General features: G+C 37.1%; 2 protein-coding genes across 4 annotated transcripts in view; both read right to left on the bottom strand.

Annotated features, from left to right (window-relative positions):
• Nucleotides 1–5,597, bottom strand: part of pde9aa (phosphodiesterase 9aa) — a 59,910-nt gene extending 54,313 nt beyond the window's left edge. The window contains exon 1 of one of the 3 annotated variants that reach the window (XM_022210188.2): nucleotides 4,329–5,597. In XM_022210188.2, coding sequence (XP_022065880.1) covers nucleotides 4,329–4,391 — 63 coding nt within the window. In that variant the 5' untranslated portion in view covers nucleotides 4,392–5,597. The remainder of the gene's footprint in view (nucleotides 1–4,328) is intronic. The other 2 variants (XM_022210187.2, XM_022210190.2) reach the window with 2 other exon arrangements.
• Nucleotides 5,598–8,171: 2,574 nt separating this feature from the next.
• The window catches only part of slc37a1 (solute carrier family 37 member 1), a 69,567-nt gene continuing 63,845 nt past the window's right edge, over nucleotides 8,172–13,893 (bottom strand). Inside the window, exons 18-20 of the mRNA XM_022210186.2 lie at nucleotides 13,191–13,288; nucleotides 12,638–12,702; nucleotides 8,172–10,789 (exon numbers count right to left, since the gene is read on the bottom strand). Coding sequence (XP_022065878.1) covers nucleotides 10,774–10,789; nucleotides 12,638–12,702; nucleotides 13,191–13,288 — 179 coding nt within the window. The 3' untranslated portion in view covers nucleotides 8,172–10,773. The remainder of the gene's footprint in view (nucleotides 10,790–12,637; nucleotides 12,703–13,190; nucleotides 13,289–13,893) is intronic.

Below are 13,893 nucleotides of genomic sequence, written 5' to 3' on the forward strand. Positions count from 1 at the left end.
AGGGTTTGACACAACAAACTTCGATTGCAGGGAACAGCAGAGCTCACGACATACTTATAACATGGCTTTGTAATGCAAGCTGCTGTTCACCTAACTAAATATGCAACAGATTTGTAATTCAAAACAGCTGCTCTCAGGCTGCAACAAAACATGACTCCAACTGTACACAAGCACATTTGCATTTATGTTTGTGTGTTTGCACACAAGTATTAGCCTCTTTAGATTAGGGCTGAACACTAAAACATGAAATTAAACACATAATCAATTTCAAATCAAAATTGAAATTTGAAACAATGCAAAGAGCAATTTATCCCAGCCGATTTAGACAGGTCACCAGTCTATCACAGAGCAACAGCCAACTACTCACATTCAAACCTACAGACAATTTAGAATTACCAATTAACCTCAGTTTGTTTTTGGACTGTGGGATGAAGCCCGAGAACCCGGTGAGAACTCATTCTGCACAGAGAGAACATATAATTCCACACAGAAGGATCCCAGGCCCAGGCCTGGGTGCAAATCAGGGATCTTTGAGCTGTGAGGTGATGGTGCTAACAATTGAGCAACCGTGCAGCTCATTAAAATCTAATCTTACAACCTAAATTAAAGTCCAAGTGGTAATATATTGTGCAAAACTTATAAAGGGACTCATCCACAGGAGGCATTTGCAGCCTAACAAAAATAACTACCAACAATACTGTGAAGGAAACAGCTCAGCACTACTTACAGTCAGTACAGAAACTTTGACCTATGTCTGCATAAGGAAATTATGTGTTTGAAGTGTTTTGTGCATCAAACAGACTTGGTGTGAACTCCATAAAGAAGACACAATGCAATAAATCTAATGTGTCACTGGGGTAAAAACATCACTATATGGACTTTTATGAGCTGCTGCTTCTCCTTCATTGGTTGGACAATGTAAACAAACTGCTGCATTCCAGCACAGGGACTTAGAGTGAAAACCTTCAGCAATAGCATTCATGGGCCAAATCAGTGGACATTTGCACCGCCTTTGACTGTCTATGAATAATCATGGCACCTTACTTAAAAAAACCACAGATGTGTTTTACATTTGTAAATGCATGCTTTTCATAAACTAACTGTCTGGTGGGACTTTGGTCTTTGTGGTGGAGACTGACTATGAATTAGGCCTGCCCTTTAGTTGAAATAATTCTGTTAGCCTGAGCAATATAAACATGATATGGACAGATGGATGAATAAAAGGATGAATGAGGTCAGTTCATAGGCCCCTAATGGTAAAGAACTGAGAGAAAGCAAAGAAATGCAATTTTGCATATTAGGGTATTAATCGTAACTCTTATTTTTTTTAACCTGAACTATAGCAGTTTTAAAATGAATCAATGTAATAGCAAATCTATAATACAGTATAAGATGGCAGGTTGCACAGTTTCATTAGAATTCTTCTTAAATATTCTCTCAGATACATCTATTAGAAGGCTATGGTTTTATCATTTGTACCAAAATAGAAAGTTTGCAGCAAATTGAAATGCATTCCAAAACATTATATGAATTATGGAAAATGTTGCCCCAATAGATAAAAATATTTAAAAAACAAAATTAAACTTAAAATACAGAAACCGCAAGTGTCTATCTTTATTAAATGTATATTTAACTTCAGTTTCAAAGGGAACCCAAAATATGTTTGTCTTGAATACATAAAAGTTTGAGTCATTTTTATAAATATTGTGGATCTAACATTGAGTAAAGTTCATGGTTTATTTTGGTTTAGTTGTCACACATCACTGTTGTCTGAGGACTCATTTTGTGCTACAAAATGAGATTAATGGGTTAGCAAGGTATGTTAAGCTGAAAGTCAGAGTTTTCAGTATCACAAAAGTATCTCTCTTCTTACACGGCTAGATCTCCAAGGTAACTGATGCTGTGGAGCAAACCTGGTCTGGAGCAGGTTCTGTTCAGAGTTTCCGATCTAAATTAGCTGTAAGAAATGTCGCCTTTTAACCAATTAGTTTTCTGATGATTTTTTCTTACGAGCCATACAGATTCTCAGCTGAGGGAGAATATAGTGTCTGCAAACATGTTGAGCTGGATGTTACTTAAACCACTGAATGAAACTGTGTAGTGACGGTCTCACGCACTGTATGCATTGTGTTGCCATGGGTACACAACATGTATTTAGCTGGTGACACAGAAATCATATAAATGTGTTTTTGTGTTTGGTCCTGATTAGCTGTCAAGAGCGTTTACACTGCTGATCGTGCAGCTGATAAGAACATGGATTAGAAAATGTATTAGTTTATTGGTATTTATTACAGAGAATATTCAATCAGTAACATTAGTTTCAGTTTGATTTGATAAAAATAAAGTGATTTCTTGCATTATGAGGCTGTGTCAGATTAAATGCACTTCAATACAACATCATGTTTAAATATATGAACTTTAAAGTTTAATAGTTTCATTGTGCAGCTGTCAGTTATCAATAATCAGCTGCATTGATCGGTAAAATAGATACATTAAAGCATGCTTAACATTTTTCTAACAGCATTTCTGTCTTGCATTTCCAGTCGCAGCCTTTTACTGTCATACATTTTATATTGCTCATTGTTCTCCATTAAAACAACCTGTTGACTGAAGCAGCTGAACATGATCGGTTCATCTGTGCAGAAGAATAGTCACATGACGTTTTCAACGCCCCCTTTTGTGTAAATGTGGACAGAGTTTGAAGCAGAAAGAGTTGCTAAAGAAAGCAGATAACCACCTTTGTGATACCTGTCCACTCTGACTGAGGTTTTAGTTTTGTCGAGCTGACTCACACTGGCTTTGTAGTGTGGGTCAGTTCGAACTGGCTTTGTAGTTCAGCTGAGGGCTTTGTAGTTCAGCCCTCAGCTCATTAGTGGGCTTTGGTTTGCAATCTTGCTGCAACACGTATGTGTGTTTCCTTTTATATTTGTATTACTGTTTACAAAACTCTGTGTCAAAGGGCGTACAGTAGCTATCATGTCGATTCTTAAGTAATTATATTCCCTAGATCTTTTAATTGAAATGGGAAATGAATGTGTTTTACATATAGTGAGCTGTGTGGGATGTAGAGTTTATTTAGAGGTCAGTGCTTGAGTTATTCTTCAACCTCACCGGTCTGCAGTCCTCAGAGGGACCAGTGGAGCAGAACTGAGTTAACATCCAAACAAACCTTTATTGTTTTATTCTGCCTGTACAGACTGCAAATAGCCACCAGTCCACATAGTAAGCAATCGCACTCTCCTTGTATCTAACAGAAACACACACAGAAGATGGAAACATTCTCTAATAGTGCGGGCATAGTGAAAGGTGTTAACTTATATTGTATCTATGGTCCCTCTACTTCTGCAGACTATTCTAAGCAGATAAAATAGTCTGTATCATTGTGTTTACAGTGATGAACAGACACAGTACTTGGACTAAAAGTCCACTCGCCTTTGTGTATAATTTACTTACTATAATTTAGTGTAAATTATAGACACCAACAAACGAAGACCTTGCTACATGTAATTCAAGCCTCAAGCATCTCACTGAAATGTTTTTTTTTTTCTCCAAGTGTATCACATTTAAAGTTACAGGTAATTTATAGCAATGCCATAGTAATGTTTGTGTAAAGGTCTTATGAAACAAAGGGCAAGAAACAAAGTTCTCTGTTAGTTGAACCCAGCTGGTTTGTGTACCACTGTAAAGGTTGCTGTAGTTCACAGTACAGTTAATCACGCTATCACAATGCCTTTTTCTCATCTCATACCACTTAACTGTTGAACTCCACACTGAGTTATATGGGGGGAAAAAAAATCAATGAATAAAGAATTATAAAAAATAACAACGTAATTAAGCAAATAGCTAAATACAAGAACATACATTTTGGATAAAAAAAGATCATATATTATAAAGTTAATTCAACATTATTGCGCATTAATGAGTAATACTGATATCATTTAAAAAAAATAGAACACATCATTAGGGCAATTATTTACCGCTTTGTGTAGATTTGTTTCTTTTATTAATTTGTATTTTAAAATGCCACTTTTCATAAGTGTTTTTTGTAATTCATAATTTCACTTTTCAGGTTTGTGTCGCGGGCACTGACCCCCACCTCCTAAGTTTTCAACCGACCACTTTCGCTCCAGTTTCTTGAAAATGAACATTTATTTAGAAACTGATATTCTGCAGTTCCTCAATTTTTAAACTGTCAGCTTTTCGACGAAGGTTAACTACTTTCCGAAGTGCTGTCATTTTGTGATCTGTCGTTTAATTTTTCTTGTGTTTCGAGGTTTGTTTCCTGACAGTGCTGGCCTAACCTACTCCACATAGAGCATGTGTCCCACCTTCTGAATCCTGCCGTCCACGTCCAGGTAAATGACCCGGTAGGAGGACGAAGCAGAGCCCATCGTCCCCTGTTCTCTCCACGGCGTCGGTGCGTCGCTATGCGGTTATTGTGCTCCGAGTCGCCGCTCCGGTATTACTCCCACCGACGTTGAAAAAAACAAAGGGGCAAAAGGTGTGTCAGTGGTCCGACAGCATCCCACGTCTCTGCCTGTGTGTCTGCTCTTCAAACACACTAAAACAAAGTGTCCCCTCTCTCTCGGCTCTGTGTCACCTCGCGCTGTAACCGCATCTCATAAAGCCTGTGCCCACGCGCGTCCCCGCCTGCTTCAATCACAACAGGGTCTGCGCGCACTCACCAACACGCACAAACGTCACACACACAGCTGCACGAGTGTCCGAATGAGTTGCAAGGAAATCGATGGGTCATTAATATTCATTTTTCAGATACCACATGTGGGTTTTTCAAGTCTGTGTCTGAAGACTAACAGTAATGATAAAGACAGCAGTGTTGTGACTCAAATATGCTCAGTTTATAATTGTGCTGTTGACCCAGTCGATCAAGAACCTCATTGACACAAAACTTTGCACAGAATTTATGCACAGACATTTATGACTCCTAATGATTTTGGTGAAGCCCTGACTATTTCTACAGGTCCCACGCCCACCATGGGGTTCATAAAACTGTCTGCCTCATATTATAGGTTCCCTTACTCCTGGCTTAACAGCCCTGATCCATCAAGACTTGGAATCCACAGGCATCAGGCACCAAGACATTATCCACAGACTATTCAAGTTATGAGAAGCCTCTATAGACTGCACTGTTTTTGCCTGTGTCACAGAGTTCTGAGGAACTGAAGCCCAGTGTAGCTCTTTGTCACATTTCTCAAACCATTCCTGAACACTTTTTGCTGGGTGACCTTGCACATTATCATGCTCAAACCAAGGAATACCATTACCATAAAGGGATATAAGCAGTCTGTAACAATGTTTAGGTAGGTGCTTCGTGTCAAAGTAACATCCCTATAATGCAGGACTCAAGGTTTTTTGGCACAACATTTCTCAGATCAATGCCCCCACTGGCTTGTCCTCCTTCCATTGTACATTTTGTTGCTATCTCTTCTGCAGATAAACAACACACATGCGCATGTCTAGCCACGTAAAACACAAGAACAAGCAGCCTACTTTCATTACCCTATGGCAGTGGACAGGGGTCACTCTGAGTAAGCTGTTATCGCACAGCCTCACATATAGCAAGCTGCAGCGCAATGTGTGCTCTGTCTTTTTTTTTTTTTTTTTTAAATCAATTAAGCATTAAGGGTTTTAGGTATTTGTGATACAGCAGCTCTTCGGTGTGACTAGACCAAATGGGACAGTCTTCACTTCTCATATACATTAGTGAGCATTGGATGCATGTGCTCCTGTCACTGGTTTAGTGGTTACCCATCCTTGGCTCATGTTTGGTAACTACAAACTACTGCAAACCAGGAACACCCCACAATACCTGCTGTTTTGGACATGCTCTGACCAAGTTGCTTAGCCCTTACATTTTGGGTTTGTTAAAGTCTTTCAGATCTTTTTGCTCCCCCATTTTCCTTACTTTCAATGCATAAGCTTCAAGAACTGCCTGTTGGTACCTAGTATGTTCCACTCACTGACAGGTGCCATTGTAATGAGACAATCAGTGTTATTCACTACAACAGTAGGCCAGTGGTTTCAGCGTAGTGGTTGATGAGTGTGTATAGGTCAGGATTGTTTATCGGATCATGAGCATCACCAAGATCACACATAACTTGTTGGTATTGTGTCTCAATCTCTTTGGCACGATGAACACCCAATTATTACCTACTGTCTCGTCTGATAAGGAAGATTCTGTAAAGCTACTTTATAATGAGATGGGTCAATAAACATTTTGCATGTATTACCAAATGGTTAAATACACATTTGCACACCACAACAAGACATTAGGATAATATTGGATTACTAACATATTGTTTATAAGACTTTTAAAAAACATTCTAAATGGCAAATTTGTTCATAACGCACACTAATTGTGAATAGTAAGTCTCCCATCAATATACATGTCAAAAGATTAATACAAATTCCTAAAAATATATTCCTTTATTTACAGAGATAATTCATTTCAGGTCAATTCAGTTTTATTTATATAGCAGTAATTCACAGCATTAGTTTTTTCAAGGCACTTCACATAGTAAGGTGAACACCAAACAGTATATTATGGAGGGAAATCCAGCAAAGTCCAAGATTCAAACAATTATGAAGTAATACATTTACTATTAGTTCTCTAAGTTTTTAAATGAGAAATACCCATCAACTGCCAATCAATTACTACACAATACAAAAGACATTAAAACTGAACTCTGTTAAAAAAAAACACATAATGGATTCAAGAATAAAAAAGTTGTTGTAAATAATGAAATAGATGTTAGATAACATGCATTTAACATCTTCATTAAGCATAGGCTTGCCAGTAATAACAATGTATGTTATGCATGAATTAAGAATTTACAGGATCATTTGGCAATACCTTGTAAATGGTTTATTAACACTTTTATAAACTACTCTTAAGCTATCTACTAACGTCATCTAATGTGTTGTAAGGGCTTGTAAATTACCACTGAACTATTGTGTAATATTAGATAATACCGGGTGTACAGATTTAAATGGACAACTACAATATAACACACCTGTTAGTGAGCTTTAGCATTTTTGGAAGACATTTTCTAAATTCAGGCATTTTCTTCTGCCTCCTTTTATTATGTTATCATTCTGCTAAGCTAAGCTACTTGTTTCCTTGATGATACAGCAGACATAAAAAAATGAAGCTGTTTCTGCTGTTTTCACATCTGTGAGTTCAAGTGTAGCAAACCGTATGAACAATGAACGAGTTGTTGATTGCTTGAAGCATTCATCCTGTCGATGCTGGCCACAGAGTGACTATGTAGTCTGTATCTACAATCCCTAACTATGAAAAGGTCCATCCAAAGCTTACATTATAGGATTTTTCAAAGGTCTGACTTACACAACATGAACAGTTCCACTGTAACTCAAAGGGGAATGCAACACAGAAAAGTACACTCCATTGCTACCTAAATTTGCTTCACACTGTCGAAATCTAATATTACCTTTGAGATAAATGCATGTGCCTCTGCACAGAACAGTGCAGGGGTTGTCCAAGTTCAGTTTTTCGTACTTGTGGGGACTTGAAGTGATCACATCTGGACCATAACTTATTTTTTAATGTAGACATGAGCATGCAGTGTTGAATGAAGCCCTATCCTTCGATGTACATGCAAAAGGAAACCATTTGGAACCCTGATAATTGTAGCTCCATGTCATCATCATGACTTTGTATTTCTTCATGAAAAGATGAGCTCCAGATCTCATAATACAAGAAAAGTACCTCATACTCATAAGAAAGTTTTGATATACCAGATCTCTGGTTTTGTTTAGTGAGTTCTAGTGTAGTTAACTGTAACTTGAGCTTATATCACTTTTTATATCAAACCTTTGGTCGAAGTGAAAGCAGATGGTGATTGCGTTCAGTAGCATACTGTATTATTAGAGTCCCAACTCAATTCAGCGATCGTTTTTGCCTGTAACCCACTCTTCCCCAGTCCATATGTGCGTGTGCATGTGTTTTCTAGTCTGCCTGTGTCACCGAGTGGGTTCCAGCCTGTCAGGAGCTTACCTTTTCAAATGACACCTGCCACTTCCACCTGAAACTTAAGGCCACTCCATGCCATGAATTAGACTAATTTAGCTGGTCTGTAGTAGTGAGCAGCAAGAAAAAAAAATCCATCAAAAACACAAGCTCTAAGAAGTGAAGAAAACAAATAGTTTATTTTGTTCCTAGAATGCTGTTGAAGTTCATCAACTCCAAATTTTAGAAATCTGCAATAATTTCTTTTAATACAAAAATCCATAACCCAGCAAGAAGACAAACAACAAACAAGGCACACAGTGTTTCAAGTACTAGGCCTACCACTGACACATAACAAATGTACACAAAATGTGACCCTGTTGTAAAGATAGCAGGATATGGTTTCAATACTTCTACCATTAAAAGGAAACGATCCCAGAACTGAAGATTTACATTCATGTAACATTAACAGATTTCTGTATTTTGATGATAGACAAAAAATAACATAATACATTAATAAATATTAAACAAACCTGAAAAAAAAATCACTTAATATTAGCGCTGCATGTTGTCTTCATTTCATAACTTTGATTGAAGGGACTTTTTATGTTTACAAGATCACAAATTGGAAGAGTTAAATGTACTGAAAATCCTATTCTAAGAATTGCTTTAAGCCTTTGATGTGCAACATGGGTCAAAAGTGACCCAAATCCAAATGGGTATCTCCAGACCCACACTGCGCATCAAAGGCTAAAACAACAACTTTACTTGTCCACATTGCACTGTAAAATATAACCATAAGATTTGCCAACTATACATTCAAAATATCTCGTCCCCCGACTCCTACACAGGTAAACACATTATACCCGGAATTATTATATAAGAAAAAAGCTTTGGTGACTTTATTTAATAACAAAATTAAGGGAAAAAACTAATCAAACACCACAAAACTAACAGAAATAAGTTAAATCATTTGCAAAATATGTAGTCTGTTATTTAAATTACACTACAATCCCATAGTCTCTTTGGTAAGGCAAAGGTGACACTGAAACAGCAACTTCCACAAACACAGGACAGTCATAGTGGTCAGTATTAATTTAAATAGTAAAAACAGAGACACAGTGGGGAGACTGTCATGTCACATGGAAACACACAGTGTACTGGAAGTTTAAAAGCACCTGCTTAAAGGTGGGATGATATAAACATTTCCAAAGGGTCAGTCCACATATTTACAGACAAACATATAGTGTTTCCTCTTATCCCTCTAATGAAACTTATCCATGTAGATAGATCTGTTTATATTTCTTTAGCTGGAGGTATGCACGTTGAAAGTAGAACAAAAGAAGGTACGGTATTTCAAAAACAAGGACCAAGAGAAACATCGTTCTTGTAGTTCTATATCGTTAGGAACTACTTTCAAGTTATAACCTTCATGTGGCTTGCCATGCTTGAATAGGTGGTACCGCATGACATCAAATAACTGAATCATAAGTCAAATATACAATATCTCTAAAATACACCAGACTATTCATACACAAATGGCAGTGCAGGGCACAAACATGGGACTAATGCTCATTGACAGCAGAGTTGCCAGTTTTGGTGGCCCTTTGGAGTACCACAATGGTACAAGTGCTTTGGAATGGATAATAAATACTTGGGTGGAGTAGAAGATGCAGTACAATAAAACTAAAGTATATATGTTGTCATGTATTTTTGCCACTGAATTAAAGAGCAGAAAACTATTATAGTAGCCTTATGAGTTTGGTTACTTAAGGGTCTCATGCTAGCTAACATGTAGTGCATAAACAACAAAAATGTATTTGTTTCTAATCAAATATAGTTGTCTGCTTTAGTAAGTCATTAGTGACTGTTACATAAATCCATCTTAAATCACTGTTTGGTTACATGCATGCTTCAATAACAGTTGTGAGAAAAGGTTCATGCTTTTGTACAACTAAAGATTTCTGAATTGCAAAAATCTACATGCTTGTGGCAAATTTTACTAGATCTGGCAAGGCTCCCCAATTCTGAAGACCATATTCATATTCAGTCCCATGAATGCCGATTGTTGGCTGTTTTTCAAGCTGTCAAAGACCACAAAACCACAGTAATTTGCAGGTCTGAATCCAGGGAAGATTGTGCCATAGTCTCACTGAAAGGCTGGGTCCAGGTATAAATCTATGAATAGTTCCTGTTAAGATGGTTTAGTTTAGATGTAAACTTGGCTGGTAAAGTGACAGATGTCTCATCAGAGTCTGATGAGTTTGTAAGGATAAGAACAGACGGTATCCATAGTTAGAGAACAATCCATAAGAATACAGCTGTGGAAGTTGCTATTTCAAACACTGCTACTTAAAGAAACATTGCTGCTAGTATATTCAGTCCCGATACTAATATCAAAAGTAAGGCCAGTTTTATATATCTGTAGATTAAACACACAGTTGGTTCATGTTCAAACTGAGTTCAAGAGTTGAAAAGGAGACAAAAAGATGACTACATGTGCATTCTTTTGCACAGAACAAGTACAGTAAGTTCAGACTACAACCCAGTCTGAAATTTGCTGATGTTCTGTTTGGTCAACCAGCCTAAACCTCAGTTCCTCCTCAGCAGTGTGTCTGCATGCTAATAGATACACGTGTTGGTTCATTATGGACCTATGTGAGAATTAATATGTCCAGTCCAGTTCTTGACATAACCACAGTCAAAGTCAAATGTAGACAAGTGGTTTCAATGCACTTCGTGTGTGTGCGCACGTGAGTACGGAGGCAGTGCAGTCAAAGTGCTCAGTGTTCCTTCAACCTGTGAAGTAGAGACAAACATTAACGTCATGTTGATAAGTTGGATGCAATTAAGTTTTACAGTCAAGAGCAATAAGCTCTGGTAACACTGAACTCACTGTTTATGAGGTAACACTAGTTTTTTTTTAAGTAAATAAATATATGGTTTCAATACATTTACTCAGAAAAATAACAAAAAATGTAGTCATTCAATGAAGGTTTTAGTGAGTGATAACGCCGAGTGTGAACATGAGCATGATTGTTTTTTTTAAAGTTTGTGCTTGTGCATGTGAACACATATGAATTTCAGAACTGGATAAGGTCATATTCTGGTTTTGACAAACAAAATAAACTAGGTTACTATTGGACATATAACTCCAATTCACCAAGGCTTTGAGGCCTGTACAGCCAAGAAAATTAAACCTAATTGCACCGAATAGTATCTAGTCTCACGAAGCCTAACAACTGCAGTCATACAGTGCCCTCCTAAATAGGGATGGGTATCGGAGCCCTGTGGACATTGTCACAAATATACCAGAATTAAAAATTTTGCTTTAAAAAATATAAGGTAAATATCAGTACATTGTGCTGATAAAACCTCTTTCACTCTTAATTTTTGAGCATAAATAATGCAGGACTTTGACAGTATTTTACTGTGATATTAACAGTTTAATGACGAAAACTTTAAGTACTTCCTCTACCACCAACACCAACATTCAGTCAGAGAAGCAGTAAAAAGAAATTAAGATAGAGTTTTCTGCAACCTTCAAATCACTAAATTTTGCTGCTATGTGCTCTGAAAGTGAAACTGAAATTCTAATCAACAGTTCACATGATGTTCTGAATTTCAGATTGAATTGATGAACACAGCCAGTTAAACAGCACAACTGGTGCATGCTTACATTTAATCATTAGGCTATGATAGCCTATAACGTAATTAAACACTCTGTGTGGGCTGCTAGCAAAAACAACATCTGTGGTTAGTCTAGAATAACTACAAGCTGTCAAACATTTCTCCATCTGTGAGTGATTATTTTACTTAAATTTTAGACAGATTGATCATGCACCTTGCATGCAAATGACTTGTTACTGACTTCTGTTACATCTAAACTTTGCATCTCCAATATGATCAAACTAGGATAAGCCTCATACCTGGAAAACTCAGGTCCATGTAAACACACAGCATGTGAACTGAGTTATGCTGCTGTGCTTACATTCTGCATCATAAGGGGAAAAACATTTCCCAGAGGTCTTTAAGAAATATACTCCACTAATAAGACAGTCCCCTTTGCTTTAAATGCATATTTCATATTTGTAACGAAGTGTTGTTTCCGGTCATGGATATAACATTAGCTGTTGTTTGGAGAATAGAGCTTCATGGTGAAAAATTACTTTCAGCAGTCACACGGCTACAAAAAGAACTATAGGCAGCATTTCCTCAAAGCATGTGGTGGTGCTGCGAGCTAAAAAATTATGTTCACTAATGTTTCACTAAGAGCTTCACGTCAATGCCAGTGTTTTAATTCATAACTCACACTCATAAACCTGCAACTAGGTTTAGTTCCTACAGCTATACAGCTATATACTTTGGTACATTTTGTTTTCCTGATTGTTGAACACATATCTATTCTGTGCTCCTGATAAAATATAGATGATGGTAGTTTATAATGTATACACTTGTGATTATAGTTGTAGATTATTTTTAATATGAATGAAGTATAAAATTGTTTTTGATACTGCAGCCTAACATTTCAATTAAAAAATCAAAGTGAAATACTATGTAGTGAAATGGGAGTAATGCATAGAGAGCAAGAGCAAACAGCAAGAGGGCAATGAGTACCAATCATGATCAAAACAAAATAAGACTTACTCTACAGCAGAGATAGGATGGGACTTAGATGAGAACACCTCTTTTGACACGAGCCGGAGCAAAAGCTACATACACACACAAACACAGTCAACTATTAGGATGTGTATTTATTTTTCTGCAGTAAGTAAGAACAGCCTGCATTTAAAGATCATTTCTCAATTTCATAGCAATTTGGGAGCAGCAGAAAAAATCTGAACCACACATGAAACACATTATGTTATAATGAAACTCGTTATAACTTTAAGCAGAATATTAAGTGCAATATTCACATTCCTTTTAACTCTATTTTTGATATCCACTAACTCCTAAGGTAAACACCTAGCTCTTTCACTGGTAAATTGTTCACTTCGTTCATTAACTAGTGTGAAATTGTGTCTGACTACTCTCTGCTGCTGGACAGGTAATGTTCATCTTAAAAACATATAAGGTAAATATCAGGTTGTACAGTCACTTTTAGAGCTTTTTCCGGTAATATATTTTCATGCTACAGAAAAAAGGTCGACAAAAGCAGTTACTGAGACACTTCTGTTGCGTAAGGTTTTAAAGCACTTACCAGCAGAGCAAGGAAGTCAGCAGTCATCAGCATGTAGAAGACCTGATCCCAGCCACCAGCAGATAACAGTCCAGCCAGCAGGGGGCCCAGTGCTGCTCCTGATTGCAGAAACGGGCAGAATCATGTATTTCTGCTTGGGGCATGTCCTTACACTTGCATGAAAAATTGATAGGGATCCTAGAGAAGTTGAATCCTAGAGGAATTTTAGATATGCTGAAAAATTCCTAACTACATTTAACACCTCAAACAAGTATAGGGTAAGGTTGGTGATATTTCATATTTTGCTGCAGACTTAAATCAACAATAAATGTATCCATATGACAATCTTGTGTAATAAAACCCAGAACTCCAATGTTGTCTAAAAACACACATCAGTGAGCCACACTGTTCTACTGACTGACACACTCCTTTCATTACCATTAACACACAGACTGTAGTTCATGCAAAATTCTGCAGCCAAAACTATTCCCTCTATACAGATTTCTTGCATATTTCCAAGCAAATTAATTTCCTCTTGTTTGTGCAACATATATTTAAACTACAGTGGCCAGTTGTTTCATAAAACGGATTAATAAATGAAGCATTTGGGAACTTCCAGAACGTACCAATGAGCTGAGCTACAAACAAGGTAGGGTAATTGGAAAATACTCGGGTAAGGACTAACACATTGATTTTCATTTTTCCCATGATTTGTTGAGAAAGT

Source organism: Acanthochromis polyacanthus, chromosome 14, assembly GCF_021347895.1.
Source record: "Acanthochromis polyacanthus isolate Apoly-LR-REF ecotype Palm Island chromosome 14, KAUST_Apoly_ChrSc, whole genome shotgun sequence".
NCBI lineage: Eukaryota > Metazoa > Chordata > Actinopteri > Pomacentridae > Acanthochromis > Acanthochromis polyacanthus.